The 17,010-nt window shown below is 38.5% G+C and overlaps 1 protein-coding gene across 6 annotated transcripts in view; it reads left to right on the forward strand.

Annotated features, from left to right (window-relative positions):
• Nucleotides 1-17,010, forward strand: part of MBNL3 (muscleblind like splicing regulator 3) — a 127,213-nt gene that overhangs the window by 94,006 nt on the left and 16,197 nt on the right. For all 6 annotated transcript variants that reach the window (XM_055438719.2, XM_055438718.2, XM_055438721.2 and 3 more), the window contains 2 exons: nt 13,454-13,648; nt 14,898-15,134. In XM_055438719.2, coding sequence (XP_055294694.1) covers nt 13,454-13,648; nt 14,898-15,134 — 432 coding nt within the window. The remainder of the gene's footprint in view (nt 1-13,453; nt 13,649-14,897; nt 15,135-17,010) is intronic.

The following is a 17,010-nucleotide window of genomic DNA, read 5'->3' on the forward strand; positions in this document are numbered from 1 at the left end:
TGCAGTTTGAGACAGAGCTGCTGATGTTCACAGCAAAAAATATATATATACAATTAAGAACTCCCCTTGGCATAATTAAGAGATAAACAGCATGGAGAAGAATTTTAGGGCAAGCAGACACACTGGGTTCCAACTTCTGAGCACAGATAATGTTTGGAATTTCAGATCTTTTCATAACTTGGAATATTCATTACAGAAAGAAATTTTCAAGGAAGGATTCTCACTGCTAGATATAATGTATGTATGTGTGTGTGTGTGTGGTGGATATGATGTTATAGGCTATAAAATATTTTTGACTGAGACATTTTGTATAATCTAGTAAATACCTTTCCTTTCACTGTTTGAATGTGGTTGATTCACATGGAGGCAGTTCTTTACATGAAGGCAAACTAGACCCAGTTGAGTGTATGCACCTGATGATTTATATAGAGGTTATTGGCTCAGCCATAGCAGTGTGCCAAGTCCTCTGGTCTGCTGTATGCTTTTCATGGCTTGCATTCCTGTGGCCAAGTCATAGTATTCCAAACCACAGAGTCTATAAACACAGGACTTCAGCCTTTTTCTTTATCGCAGATAGAATCATCTGATGTTGCCTAGACCCTCCTCACCTTTTGACATCATTTTTACAATTCTGTTTACCACATACATTTCTCAGAAACAAGCTTATATGGAAAGAAAGAAAAAGAAACAAGCTTATATGTCTATCTGACATTAATGTAGTAAGGAATAAAGGTGAGGTGACACTTTAGGACCAAACAGGGATAAGTAGAAAGTTCCAGTAGATAGGAGGACGGGATATATACTAATTAATAATATCAGTATTTTTAGACTCCAGTGTTTCAAGTGTTTTTCTTTAATTAAATAGGAGCTCTAAGATATTATGTTACTCTGTGCACTTTTGGACTAGGACAGATTTAAATGAATAGAAGTAAAATTGAAAAATATTTATTTTTTAATTTTTGAAAATGATAAATCATTTCATAGTTAAAGATGAAAGGATAATATCCTTTCCTCACCACGATACATTTTGCATAGTCACGTCAGAGTTACAGATTTTCTGTTTCATAAACTATTGGCTGAAGTATTTATGCTATCTCCCTGTTTTCAGGGCTCTTCTGTTAAAAATTATTAAAATTTTCTAGATTACCAGTCTCATGGTCAGTACAGAAGTTACAGTGAATGTTAATGAAGATTCTTCAGTGAGTTTCTCAGTTTATCTACTCATGAAATAATAAATGATGACATTTAATCTCTTAAATCTTAATGTAGTAACATTCAGTATTTTGTAAAGTGTTGCGAAATGTTCAAGTCAGTAGACGACAGGCATTATGTAGTTATATGATTAATATGCTCTTAATATATTTATGGCTGTTATCATGTGAATATCCACATTGACTTGAGGTTGATCAGATCATATCACAGGAGTGTTTGAAGTGGTACCATGCTACGAGCCCCAAATTTTATCAAGATTTTACTAACTTATCTAGAAAATTAGAGAAGATTTTACTTTTAGATATAGCAACTGAGACCTAACATTATGTATTTGTTCTATAGATTGTTCCCAGGCTTTCCTTGAGGTTAGCGAAGGAAGGCTCTGGGCCCCTTATTTGCATGGTCTCCTTCCAAGGCCCTGGGAGGAGGCCTAACAATATGTTTATAAAATTTGCCAAAAATATTTGTATATTATTTGTTCTTAAGGCTCCCCTTCTCTAACCAACAACCTAAACTGCAGGCCCCTCAGATCCTGGATTCATTCCTGATTGCAATTACTGGCCCAAGGTAGAGTAGTTATTCAGGTCCCTTCCTGAGGCTGTGTATGTCACACAGCTTAAAACTCCTTTAACAGTAAAACAAAAGAAATCACAACAGCAGGAACTTTGCTGTCTTGCCCCAAGTCGGTTTAATACACAAGGTGAAATCTTTTTTTTAAAGTGAAACGAAAATGCTACACTTCTGTCACCAAACAGAGGGCATTTGTACATGCTGTCTTTCACAGTGCGTAGTTTCTTTGATAGTAACCAATCTCAACACTCTCCCTTTATCCTCCCTCGTATATTCCCAGGGGATAAATTAAAATGTAATTGTCTCTCAGCCCATTTTGTGTCTTTCTCCTCTGGGGCCGGTTAGCTCAGTTGGTGAGAGTGGGGTGCTAATGAGACCATGTGGGCCTATTAGCTTTCCTGCTCATGATCACAGTCTAAGCTCCAGCAGCTACCTCAGCATGGCTTGCTGTTCATCACCATCGAGATGAAGGCAGGAAGTTGGGAAGGTCTGTGAAACTCATTTTCCCTGGCAGAGGATAAAGAAAATCACAGCAGCAACAAGAAACAAACCCAATGCTTGGCAGCCTCACCTAGAGAGGATGATTTTTTTTTTTAATATCAGCATCCTCTTGCCTAGATCAACAAAATTCAATGGTTTGTCAGTGACAGGCTCATGAGGAGACCTAGTGTGAAAAAACATGGCTGCCCTCCCCCCCCAGTAATCTTTTCCCCCAATAACCCTAATCACCATAATAATCTGTATGTGCGTGCTAAATCAATTCAGTTGTGTCCGACTCTTCGTGACATCTATGGTCCATAGCCCGCCCGGCTCCTCTGTCCATGGGATTCTCCTAGCTAAAAGACTGGAGTGGGTTGCCATGCCCTCCTCCAGGGAATCGTCTCGAACCAGAGACCGAACCTGTGTGTTTTATGTCTCCTGCATTGGCAGGCAGATTATTTACCACTAGGGCCACCTGGGAAGCCATTACAATCTTTTTAGATGAAGTAAATATTTGAAACCCTCCTTCACCTAGTCTCTTCCCTTCAGCCATTCTGTGACTATCACATTAGCAATTCACTTGTCCCCTGGAACCACACTTTTTGTAATAAGCTGTATATTTCAGTCTATATTATCACTAAACCATTTTTTCAAAACTCTTCATTGGATACCTTTTGATACTGATGACTTAGCCACTCCAGTTAAAAACAATGCGTACAGATGTGTGCATGCACACATGCATGTGTGTGCAATACCCCGTGGTTCTCATACTGTTTATGTAGCATTTCACATCTGTATCAAAAGACAGTTTGGGAGTGGTCTTCTGCTTAAAGTTTGCCCCACCAGAGATCAAAACAGATGGAATTCTCTGCCACTGCTTTTGATCCTTGAGTGTTTGTTTTATTTTTTATTTTGATTTTTCTAACTGGTAAACCTAAAAGTAATCAATGGCTTAGGAATCCATTTTGACCCAATTCACTAAATATTTCTTGAGTGTCTACTCATGCCAGGCATTTAAAAGAGTAAGAAACAGATAAAAAGGTAAATTAGAAATAGTCTCTATCCTCTAGGAGTATATGATCTAGCAATAGTAAGATGATGGATTAATTTTTTTGTGATCCGCTTAGTTTCTGATTTCTACCTGATTCTTTGTATTATTATAGCTTTGAGCTTTTTTCCCTCTGTAGAGTGATTTTTTTATATGAGCCATGAAAGGTTTTGTTTTATTTTGTGTTGTTGTTTTGGTGGTGGTGGTGCTCTGTTAAAGCACTGATAATTATAACCCCTTACATCCATTTATCATGGATTTGCACTGAGATATCTCTAGTCTCCAGCTTTCTGTGGCTTTTTTGCTTTTCTCAGCTCTTGTTATTTTCCCCTCCCCCCCAAAGCCTTTTTCTCATGCCTGTTGTTAAAATTAAGTAGTCATTGATTTTTAAAATACTTTTTCTTTCCTAGTGCTATACTGAAGTTAATTGAATTGCCAATGTTATTTTATAGTGATTTAGCAACAAATAATTTTTAGGGCACTTCTTGTTCATGTCTCAGGAACAAAGTTAAAATCCACCCTCCTCCCCCCCAACTAAGAAAAAAATACCCTTTTACCATTCTCTAGGATCTGGTGTTATGCTATTGTGCTATTGGTTATAATATAAATACCTGCTATTATGCTGTTGGTTATAATTCGTGGCCTGCTCTACAGCTTCTTACCACCTACAGGGAGATCCAAACCATAACTTGTTCCCTCTTGCTTGCTTGACTTTACACCTATTATACCCACAGTAATCTATCAATCCTTCACCTACCTTCCTCCCTTTAATGCTTCCCCTTATTTGAAGACTTCCATGATTAATAAGGTCAGAAAAGCCAGGTTTAGTTGAGGATAACTATTCACTTTTGATTCATGAATGTATTTTTCTTCACTCTCTTTTGGGCCACAGTGGCTTATTTATTAACAAGTATGATTAGTACATAAACACCACTATCAGCTTGCATCTGTTTATAAAGTTCACTCTCAATTACTGAGGGACCAATCAACTAGTCTGGAGATTATGTGGGCCTCCTTCAGTGCCCCCATAACACCAGTCAAACAGTGTGGAGATGACCAAGGAAAAACTGAAACAAAATGATTCAGTTCTGCTGCTTGTGAACATCTAGTAAAATCTGATGAAAATGATACATTTCATTGTGCTTTTGGATTATCCAAGGATAGAAATATGCATGGTGATGGTGAAAGGGGCTGCCTTTTATACTATATAAATGCTTGTAAATGAGTAATAAAATTAAGATATTATGAGTGCTAAAAGTTAAGAGTGCTATATTTCTGGCATTAAAATCAAGTCAACAAATTGCTACCAAATGTTTACCATCCTATAAAAGAAAATGCTTAGTTGTCCACCTTTAGACAGGAGCTTAGAGGGAAGGCCTCAATTATGATGTTGATTTCAGGCCAGGATTAGCCTAAGTGAGTTAAGTATCTTGCATTCATCCAACAATAATTGTGACTGACACTGGATATTATTCAAGTTACTACAAAGAGATCTAGGCTGTTATTAGGTTTTATTTCTTTATACTACCTTGAGGAATAAAATAACTCATTTTAAGTAATAAATCAATGTTCCTGTCTGTATAAACTAGAAATATTTATTTGAGGCATCGTTTTTCACTGAATTGTATTATTATTCAAAGGTGCTTCAGAATCCTTTAAGATCAAATTTTTCCTTTATAGGATTCCATCTATCTCCCCATTCTTAGTCACCAAGTAATTATTCTATAAATAAATAGTTAAGAATGTGAATTTTAGTAACTATGTAAAAGAACATTTTAGTGAACACTTTAATATTTGCTTCTAAAGTCTAACTTCTTCAATTTGTGTAATCTTGCTACAAGTATTAAATTCACATCCATAGATTTTTATATAATTAGCGCTTTACTTCAGAAATTGAATGCTTTATATTTTTGAATCCTATAAAATGAGGGTCAGCAAAATTTTCTCTAAATGACTAACAAATAGTTCAGCCTTTGTGGGACAAGAGACAAGATTTGAGGATATTACATAGGTTCTTCTGTAATGAGAAAAAACAGATATCCATGCTTTTCATTATATCAGTCTACGAGTGAGCAGAGTGGATTTTACTTATGGAAACTGAAACATGAGTTGCATTTAATTTTCATGTGTTATGAGATATTACAATGTAGAAAATAACAAATGCTGGAGAGGATGTGGGACAAGAGAGCCCTCCTATACCGTTGGTGGGGTTGTAAATTGGTGCAGCCACTATGGAGAATGGTATGGAGGTGCCTCAAAAATCTAAAAAATAGAGAGTTGCCATATGATCTATCACAGGCTTCCCAGGTGCTCAGATGCTAAAGAATCTGCCTGCCAGTACAGGAGATGCAGGTTCAAACCTTGTGTCTGGAAGATCTCCTGGAGCAGGAAATGGCAACAGTGTTCTTGCCTGGGAAATCCTATGCCCACAGGAACCTGGCAGGTTATAGTCCATGGGGTCAAAAAAGAGTTGGACATGACTTAGTGACTAAAAAACAACAATAGCATAGATCTGTCAATACCACCCCTAAGCATAGATCCAGATAAAACTTTGAAAAGATACATGCAGCCCTATGTTCATATCAGTGCTATTTTATAGTACCCTATATATATATATAGAAGGAAATGGCAACCCACTCCAGTGTTCTTGCCTGGAGAATCCCAGGGACAGGGAAGCCTGGTGGGCTTCCATCCATGGGGTCGCACAGAGTCGGACACGACTGAAGCGACTTAGCAGCAGCAGCAGCAGCAGCATATATATATATATATAAGCTAATTATATATTTATTGGAATATATATGTAATGTAATATTAGCCATAAAAAGGAATGAACTTTTCAGTGCCATTTACAGCAAATAGATGGACCTAAACATTATCATACTAAGTAAAGGAAGTCAGAAAGAGAAAGACAAATACCATATGATATCATTTATATGTGGAATGTAAAATGTGACACAAATGAACTTATCTATGAAACAGAGACAGATTCACAGATACAGAGAGCAGACTTGTGGTTGCCAGGAGGGTGGGTGAGGTGGTTGCATTGAAAGTTTGGGACTAGCATATGCAAGCTATTATTATATCTAGAATGGATAAACAATAAGGTCCTGCTGTATGGCACAGGGTACTATAGTCAGTATCCTGTTATAAACCAAAATGGAAAATAATATTTAAAAGTATATGCATATACTATATAAAACTGAATCACTTTGCTGTACACCAGAAACTAATGCAATATTGTATATCAACTACAAATAAAAGAAAAACAGAGAAACTACTCTTACCATTCTGGCCATACAAAAACAGGGCAGGCTGGATTTGGTTCAGGGGCTATGGTTTGCCAACTATTACCCTAGAACACAAGCTCTTGAACAGTAAGTACTCCATAACCCAGGGGTGAGTTTCATGAGGTCCTTGAATTTCTTGAGATCACAATTTGTACCCATAGGAATTTTTCTATGGGCAGGGTCCACAGCTCTCATCAGACTCTCAGAGAAGTTCAGGACTTGAAAAAGATTAGGTACCACTGTTCTAGAGACAATTCACCAAATTTTAGAATGCATTTCCTAAGGCCCTGATAGTTCCTAGGTACTTGGGGCCTCCCAGGTGGCATTAGTGGTAAAGAACCCACCTGGCAACGCAGGAGACAGAAGAGACGTGGCTTTGATCCCTGGGTCAGGAAGATCCCCTGGAGGAGGGCATGGCAACCCACTCCAGTATTCTTGCCTGGAGAGTCCCATGGACAGAGGAGCCTAGTGGGCTGCAGTCCATGGGGTCACAAAGAGACATAATTAAAGCCACTAGCATGCATACACGTGCAAGTAACCAGTAATTTGTGGGAATTCCAACCCTAGCAGCTAATACTGCAAGACACATTGAGGGTAAATAATTGTCTAGGTGATCTTTTTATTCATATAGTCAGTTGTTGCCATCATTCTTGTTGGTTTCATAAGATTCAAGAAAGATGAAAATCCATACCCTTTGTTCTAAGGGAAAAGCTTTCTCATATTTTCAGATATTTAGTAAATGATTTGTAGGCTTGAGTGAATATCTGAAACATAAATAAGTGCCCAGTCAATTTGGGCTGTATATAGAAATCAGATTCAACCTGTTAGGTACCTTTTTCTTTAAAATTAAGACTACCCCACAGATTGGTTCATGTTTAGCTCAACTTACATCAAGGGCTGCAAGACAGGTACAGGAAGGATTAAATTTGCTTATTAAAATTGAATGTGTGAACTTGCAGCTGCCTGATATAACAGGTGGCTGTTAAATAAAGCTAAGCCCTTGAATGTTCAAATTCATGAAAATGGAATACTTACCCTGGGGCAGAGTGGTGGTGAAAAACAGAAATGTCCATTTGAAAATAAATAAGAAACTCAGGAGTTCCAGCTGTGCCCAAGGGTTGAGAATTTAAAAAAAAAAAGACCTACTTCTCAGTAAACAGCATTATAGAATCAAGTTTATACCAAAGAGGAAATGGTTGTAAAATCTACAGCACTAACTTTAAAATGTAAATATGATACAGTATAATCTTACAAACCCTAAACATTTTCAGCAAGCCCCTTGCACTATTTATATAGACTTTCGATTAATTTACAGTTTGTTTTCATGAGATTGGAACATATAACAAACCTAAGAAGGTTACAATATATTCCAAGTTAACCAGTAAATTTTCCCCAAAAAGGAAGGAAAATATAGAGAAGTTTTGGAATTATTGTAATAGGAAGCATTGCACATGTCCATTATTCCTAAATATTATAAATTGATCAGTATTTATTAGTGATTAATAATTTTCTAATCTAGAAAATTCACTATCTGCCAGTTTTCCTTTTAATTCAATAGCTTTAGAAAATACAATAATGGTTCTTCTTGGTTCTGTGATTTTACCATTTGAGATTTTTGCTAATTTTGAGACAGCCTGAATCATCAAATTGATAAAGTCTGTCTTCAGTTCTGTCGCTCAGTCGAGTCCAACTCTTTGTGGCCCCATGAATCGCAGCACGCCAGGCCTCCCTGTCCATCACCAACTCCTGGAGTTTACCCAAACCCATGTCCATCGAGTCAGTGATGCCATCCAGCCATCTCAGCCTCTGTCGTCCCCTTCTCCTCCGGCCCCCAATCCCTTCCAGCATCAGAGCCTTTTCCAATGAGTCAACTCTTCACATGAGGTGGCCGAAGTATTGGAGTTTCAGGTTCAGCATCAGTCCTTCCAATGAACACCCAGGACTGATCTCCTTTAGGATTGACTGGTTGGATCTCCTTGCAGTCCAAGGGACTCTCAAGAGTCTTCTCCAACACCACAGATCAAAAGCATCAATTCTTCAGTGCTCAGCTTTCTTCACAGTCCAACTCTCACATCCATACATGACCATTGGAAAAATAGCCTTGACTAAACGGACCTTGGTTGGCAAAGTAATGTCTCTGCTTTTTAACATGTTATCTAGGTTAGTCATAACTTTCCTTCCATGGAGTAAGCGTCTTCTAATTTCATGGCTGCAATCACCATCTGCAGTGATTCTGGAGTCCCAAAAATAAAGTCTGACACTGTTTCCACTGTTTTCCCATCTATTTCCCATGAAGTGATAGGACCAGATGCCATGATCTTAATTTTCTGAATGTTGAGCTTTAAGCCAACTTTTTCACTCTCCTCTTTCACTTTCATCAAGAGGCTTTTTAGTTCCTCTTCACTTTCTGCCATAAAGGTGGTGTCATCTGCATATCTGAGGTTATTGATATTTCTCCAGGCCACCTTGATTCCAGCTTGTGCTTCTTCCAGCCCAGCGTTTCTCATGATGTACTCTGCATATAAGTTAAATAATCAGGGTGACAATATACAGCCTTGACGTACTTGTTTTCCTATTTGGAACCAGTCTGTTGTTCAATGTCCAGTGCTAACTGTTGCTTCCTGACCTGTATATAGGTTTCTCAAGAGGCAGGTCAGGTGGTCTGTTATTCCCATCTCTTTCAGAATTTTCCACAGTTTGTTGTGATCCACATAGTCAAAGGCTTTGGCATAGTCAGTGAAGCAGAAATAGATGTTTTTCTGGAACTCTCTTGCTTTTTCCATGATCCAGTGGATGTTGGCAATTTGATCTCTGGTTCCTCTGCCTTTTCTAAAACCAGCCTGAACATCTGGAAGTTCACGGTTCACGTATTGCTGAAGCCTGGCATGGAGAATTTTGAGCGTGACTTTACTAGCATGTGAGATGAGTGCAATTGTGCGGTAGCTTGAGCATTCTTTGTCATTGCCTTTCTTTGGGATTGGAATGAAAACTGACCTTTTCCAGTCCTGTGGTCACTGCTGAGTTTTCCGAATTTGCTGGCATATTGAGTGCAGCAGTTTCACAGCATCATCTTTCAGGATTTGAAATAGCTCAACTGGAATTCCATCATCTCCACTAGCTTTGTTTGTAGTGATGCTTTCTAAGGCCCACTTGACTTCACATTCCAGGATGTCTGGCTCTAGGTGAGTGATCACACCATCATGATTATCTGGGTCGTGAAGATCTTTTTTGTACAGTTCTTCTGTGTAGTCTTACCACCTCTTCTTAATATCTTCTGCTTCTGTTAGGTCCATACCATGTCTGACCTTTATTGAGCCTATCTGCATGAAATGTTCCCTTGGTATCTCTAATTTTCTTGAAGAAATCTCAAGTCTTTCCCATTCTGTTTTTTTCCTCTATTTCATTGCATTGATTGCTGAGGAAGGCTTTCTTATCTCTCCTTGCTATCCTTTGGAACTTTGCATTCAGATGCTTATATCTTTCCTTTTCTCCTTTGCTTTTGGCTTCTCTTCTTTTCACAGCTATTTGTAAGGCCTCCTCAGACAGCCATTTATCTTTTCTACATTTTTTTTCCGTGGGGATGGTTTTGATCCCTGTCTCCTGTACAATGTCAGGAACCTCTGTCCATAGTTCATCAGGCACTCTTATCAGATCTAGTCCATTTAATCTATTTCTCACTTCCACTGTGTAATCATAAGGGATTTGAGTTAGGTCATACCTGAATGGTTTAGTGGTTTTCCCTACTTTGTTCAATTTCAGTCTGAATTTGGCAATAAGGAGTTCATGATCTGAGCCACAGTCAGCTCCCAGTCTTGTTTTTGCTGACTGTATAGAGCTTCTCCATCTTTGGCTGCAAAGAATATATTCAATCTGATTTCGGTGATGACCATCTGGTGATGTCCATGTGTAGAGTCTTCTCTTGTGTTGTTAGAAGAGGGTGTTTGCTATGACCGGTGTGTTCTCTTGGCAAAACTCTATTAGCCTTTGCCCTGCTTCATTCCGTGCTCCAAGGCCAAATTTGCCAGTTACTCAAGATGTTTCTTGACTTCCTACTTTTGCATTCCAGTCCCCTATAATGAAGTGGACATCTATTTTGCGTGTTAGTTCTAAGAGGTCTTATAGGTCTTCATAGAACTGTTAAACTTCAGCTTCTTCAGCGTTACTGGTTGGGGCATAGGCTTGGATTACTGTGATATTGAATGTTTAGCCTTGGAAACGAACAGAGATCATTCTGTCATTTTTGAAATTGTATCCAAGATCTGCATTTCGGACTCTTGTTGACCATGATGGCTACTCCATTTCTTCTAAGGGATTCCTGCCCACAGTAGTAGATATAATGGTCATCTGAGTTAAATTCACCCGTCCCAGTCCATTTTAGTTCGCCGATTCCTAGAATGTCGACGTTCACTCTTGCCATCTCCTGTTTGACCACTTCCAACTTTCCTTGATTCATGGACCTGACATTCCAGGTTCGTATGCAATATTGCTGTTTACAGCATCGGACCTTGCTTTTGTCACCAGTCACATCCACAACTGGGTATTTGTTTTGCTTTGGCTCCATCCCTTCATTCTTTCTGGAGTTATTTCTCCACTGATCTCCAGTAGCATATTGGACACCTACCAACCTGGGGAGTTCCTCTTTCAGTATCCTATCATTTTGCCTTTTCATACTGTTCATGGGGTTCTCAAGGCAGGAATACTGAAATGGTTTGCCATTCCCTTCTCCAGTGGACCACATTCTGTCAGACCAAGTCTTAGCTCATTATATAAAATAATATCACATCAGTTAATTCCTGAAGCTTTATATCTCATTCTATGAGAAGTATGATATGTTCCTATAACCTGTTATATCACAGTGCTAGTTAGGCTGGGTCAGCCCTTGGCTTTTGTCCTCAAACCTTAAAGCACTTCCTCTGACTGCCCCATCATCTTTCCTGCCACCTGGTGTCACCCCTTTCCTCTTAAAGCTCTTGGCCACCATGCCTTCTCTACTTACCGTGATGAGTCTTACAAGTTTGGAAGCGGGCGGACATGCTCTTTCTGTTGTTCCTAATTTGCCAGTTAGCTAATGATAAATTCACCTATGGAGAAGGAAATAGCAACACACTCCTGTATTTTAACCTGGAAAATCCCATGGACAGAGGAGCCTGGTGGGCTACAGTCCATGGGGTCGCAAAGAGTTGGACACAACTTAGCAACTAAACAAACAAAACTCATCTAAGGCTTCCCCAGTGGCTCAGTGGTAAAGAATCCTCCTGCAGTGCAGGAGATACAGGAGCCGCAGTTTCAGTCTCTGGGTGGGGTAGATCCCCTGGAGTAGGAAATGGCAACCCACTCCAGTATTCTTGCCTGGAAAAATTCCATAGACAAGAGGAGACTGGCAGGGCTACAGTCCATGTGATTACAAAAAAGTTGGACACAACTTAGTGACTAAACAACAAACTCATCTTAAGGTAGAGTGCTAATGGGGAAGCCCTTCCTTCCAAGGTGAATGTCGTTCATAACATGGGTTTCATGGAGAAGGCTATGCTGGTGAAAATTTCAACTCCAACTAGAGGGTGGCAGCATGACTATAGATTGTCCCTCATTTCATACTCTACAGGGTCCTATTCTACCTCCATTTAGAACTGTTCCTATTATTGTGATCTAGCACAAGATGTGGGCACAGCTTGACAGTGCAACAGATTTTTTGTGTGTGTGAAAGACATTAAAAAGAAAGCAAGAACACATGCTATTAGTAATACATGAGACATCACCAGTTATACAGCAGTTGCACCTACCTTATAAAGTCACTATTAGAAATATACTGCGTTTAACCAGGATTTGCTATTCATTCATTAAAATGTTTACATTTATTTTTAATTTATGTCATTGATTTTATCAGTCATTCACTATGTATATTGGGTGCTGTAGGGGAGGCAACAGAACTATCAAAGAAATTATGACCACATTGAGAAGAAAAGACGCTCCCATGTGGAACAAACTGGAAAACAGCAGAGTAAAGTGATAAATTATTTCATCACAGATAAAAATAAAGGCAATACATATATTACACTCTTTGAGATCAGGACTGTTAAGAAATTTAAAAACCCAGTAATAGCCTTTTGCATTTCCAAGACTTTTACCAGTTATACTCTAGTGTGTGTACCTTATAATCCTCTTATCTCTCCCTGCCTAATAGGAATCCTATTTAGGATATTTAGGACCCTCTTTTAAACTGTGCATATCATCTGGTCCCTTAGATAAAGACAAGGCTAGTCAAGTCAGATTCATTTGTAAAATAAGACCTCTTTAAAAAAAAAAGACCATACCAATCTCCTTTTAGGTAGACAGCAAGAAGTTATTACCTTTTAAAATCTACTCCTTTCTTCCTCCCTCCTTGCCTGTCTTCATATTGATAGTGGGCCGGGAAGAAAAGCAAGTGTTCTGTAGGGCAGGTGGGAACCATGGTAGGACCAGAAGCTTTGGAGCAAAGCAGTACTGCCAGGAAGAGAAAGGAGGATAGTGAAATGAATGGGGCCTTCAGATTGCCCACATATGTGATATCGATGGTGACAAGGTTTTTAGGTAAAAGTGGAAGTGCTAGGGAAAACATGTTTGGAACAGACTCCATCAGTGCGATTTGATTTACCTAACTCATAACTGTTAAAATTATGTGGCTTGGTTTATCAGCTTACCAGTAAGTTTGTTACTCAAAGAGATTTGTTGGTTTAAAAGGAATTCTTATATGGGAATTAATATGAGACTAAATCAGAAGATACAGAGGTAAATTTTGATATGGCTTACGCTTCTTTGTGTAATAATAGGAATAATCTATTGACCTCTAACACCTTTTTTTCCTCTTTTAAACATACAGAATTCTTTTCCTGTGAATCCTGCAATTGCAGCTAATCCTGCCATGGCTTACAATCCTTACTTACCTCATCATCCTGGGATGGGCCTGGTCCCCGCCGACCTGGTGCAAAACGCACCTGTTCTGATTTCTGGAAACCCACCTCTTCCACTGCCAGGGGCTGTTGGTCCAAAACCGATACGTTCAGATAAACTGGAGGTATTTGTGTAGAAATCTATGAATACTTATAAGGGTAGATATTAGCCTTATGCATAAACATTTCCAGAACCTGGTGTCTTGAATGCTTTAAATAAATACATCTGGGTTTTAATCTTCTGGAATATAATCTCAGAGAAGTATTAGACATTTTACTACTGCAGTTTTACCCTGTTATGAAGTGCATGGTTGTACAGTAGGTCAAACAATGTCTTAGTTTGCCCGGCCGCAGACTGTGCATCTCCTCTGCTATGGCACAGAAAGTCTGGTGGACATGCTCCAGCTTTACAGTCTGGAATTACAGTCTGTATTCACTGGTGAATCTCTACTTACTCGAATAATCAAACTGAAAATAAAAGACCCATTAACTGTCTATGAATGCAGAATGTAAATTAGTCTCATAGAGTCTAAACCTGTTTCTCCATATTAAGAATGATGTACTAGATCAGAAATATCCTTATGCCTAAGAAAAGGAAACTAAAAGAAAATTGCAAACAACTTTTTGATTTATGGAAGTCCTTCAAACTATGTCCTTTTTCATAAGTTGAAATAAATAACTAGTCAATTTCTTACAAAGTCAGCTCCATTGGCAATTCCTCAAATGTGTGGCCATGTATCGGACTGGAATCTGTACCTGTCCTTTAGTCATGGTTCACAAGTCTGCTTGTAAAAAGCACATTGTTGTGTGATAAAGACATATCTTGGCCCTTAACAAAGTAATCCCCTCTTGCAAATATAGCTAATTACACTTTAGGCTGTGTATCAAGAGGAGGATTAAAAACTGGTTTTCAATAATTGGTTGTTGTTGGTTAGTTGCTAAGTCACATCCAACTCTTTTGCAACCCCGTACACTGTAGCCCACCAGGCTTCTCTGTCCATGGGATTTTCCAGGCAAGAATACTGGAGTGGGCTGCCATTTCCTACTCCAGGGGATCTTTCCAACCCAGGGATTCTTTAGCAGGTGATTCTTTATTGCTGAGCCACCAGGGAAGCCTAGTTTTCAAGAATACTTTCATTTCAATGTAAGGAAAGCTGACAAACTTCCTTTGGGGACAATGGATTGTTATCTTTCTTGGGAGAGAAATTTTGTTTATGTCTCATAGTGACTATGGCTTGACATTATCCTTCAGCTTTTGATATTTTTCCTAAATAGATGACAAAAGAATGTGTACTGTTGCTCTTACATTCACTGGCAAAATAAATAAAAACTAATAACCTTCCAAGCGTCAATGTGATTTTTTTTTTCTTTAAGGTTTGCCGTGAATTTCAGCGAGGTAATTGTACCCGTGGTGAGAATGATTGCCGCTATGCTCACCCTACTGATGTGTCCATGATTGAGGCAAGTGATAATACTGTGACCATCTGCATGGATTACATCAAAGGTCGATGCTCCCGGGAGAAATGCAAGTATTTTCATCCTCCTGCGCACTTGCAAGCCAAACTCAAAGCCGCTCATTACCAGATGAACCATTCAGCTGCCACTGCAATGGTAAGAACAGGCCAGGACTTGTCGACTCTCTGTTTGGGGATAAATGATTCATATATGCCTCAATTTGTCTAATACCCTGGAATCACAATCTTGGATAGTCATGAGTGGACCTTAAAATGAATCACCCAGGATATAAACTGGAAAGGAGAGAACCTATTTATTCTAATTCACTAAAAGTTTCTAAAGGTAATTATTTAAAAGCTTTCCTAATGATTCTTACTGTGCTTCTTCTCCCATTTTTTAAGAAGGAGTAAATTATACAACTTAAACAGTAAATTATCTTTGAGTGATTTTTACAGCCTAACTAACCTTAATATCCTGTGAGCCACCTAGATGGGCATTTTGCTGGTAATATCCTTATTAACTTTCAAAAACAGAGGACTTGGAGGATGAGTTGGTAATTAAGTTCTAATTTCCCAAAGGTTGATGATTTCAAGGCAGCAGCCAGGCAAGGCTTTGGGGGGAGGAGGATTTCTACATGGTTGGGAGAAGAGGCCTATTGAGTTGCCATAGTAAGTAAATTTTGGAGAAAAGTTAGTTCTACTTAACTGTGTAAGTTAGGAGGTAGAAAAAATACTTGCATAACACTATTGTGTGATAGGCTGAAAAATAGGAATTATGATTACTTAGTTTTGTCATAGTTGTCAATTGTTTTGATAGGCTGTAATCTGTCCATTTCTTTTACATCCTGGACCTTTCCTCATGTAATAGGGTGTAACCTAAATAAGGGACAACATTCTGAGGAAACATCATTTTTCCTGGCTGTGGGAAAAAATCACCTCTATGACCCTGAAGCCCATGACAGAGATCTTTCCTTTTCATAAGAGAGATACATTTATTTTCAGGCATCCCTATTTATTGATAAGGTTTTCCTCATACTAAGTTAAAATCTACCTCACTTTAACTGGAACATACATTTATTTTATTACCAAAAAAAGTCTATCCCTATTTCATAGGAACCTGATTCTCATGTCTTCTCTAAGCCAAATACCCCAAATTTCTCCAAACTTTTCTCACAGATGACCGCTTTGAGGCCACAGCACCAATGTTGGACTTGTTCCTCTTTCTCAGTAACCCTGCTCTCTCAGACCTGAACCCACTGCTTTGTGAAAGAGCTGAGTACCAAATTAGAACACACTCATTTTCTCCCTTGATCTGGACAGCAGAATCTGTGAATGAATGTTTTAAAAAAAAGACTTCATCACATTTTTTGTCTTAAATTCTTTTAAATGAGGGGATTTTTATCTATGAAAATAGGAAGGTATCCAGAATATCAATGCAGAATTTAAGCCTCCAACTGTTAGTTATTTCTGTTGGTGGCATAGAGAGTAAATACAGTTGGTCCCCTAAAAATAAAGGTTCTCATATGCATGGGATGCACAAGAAATGGTTTGCCTGTGTTTTGGTAAACGTGTCCCATGCTCAGTCAGTCATGGAACTTTCATATGTATGTGCCTATTTTTGATGATTTTGGTGTGTTTGGTAAGATATATATATGTCAGCCCCAAATTTCCATGTAGAGAATTAAATATACTATATAATAGGCCTTCAACTGGTATTTTTGAACATCAATATAAAATGCCTTTCTGAGTCATCAGAGCAGAGTCTTAAAGGTAAAAGTTGCATTTACCCATAGGAATTTGTGTGAGATAAGATTTAACAAAGGAGGCTGCATGAAGAAGTTTAAACTTTCTGTATTGTAAGGATTCACAGTTGAAATGCTTTTTGAAAGGGAGATTTTTTTTTTTACCCTGTTCTTGTTCATGCTCAGGTTGAAATCACTGAAAGCAACTTGTGTGCATATAAAATACTTGAAGGGGTGCTATGAAGTTCCCAAATAAAAATAGAGATACTGTTAGGCCTTCTTTATCCACAG

This window comes from Moschus berezovskii, chromosome X (assembly GCF_049115385.1).
Source record: "Moschus berezovskii isolate FMDL1 chromosome X, NW_MosBer_1.0, whole genome shotgun sequence".
Taxonomy (NCBI): Eukaryota; Metazoa; Chordata; class Mammalia; order Artiodactyla; family Moschidae; genus Moschus; species Moschus berezovskii.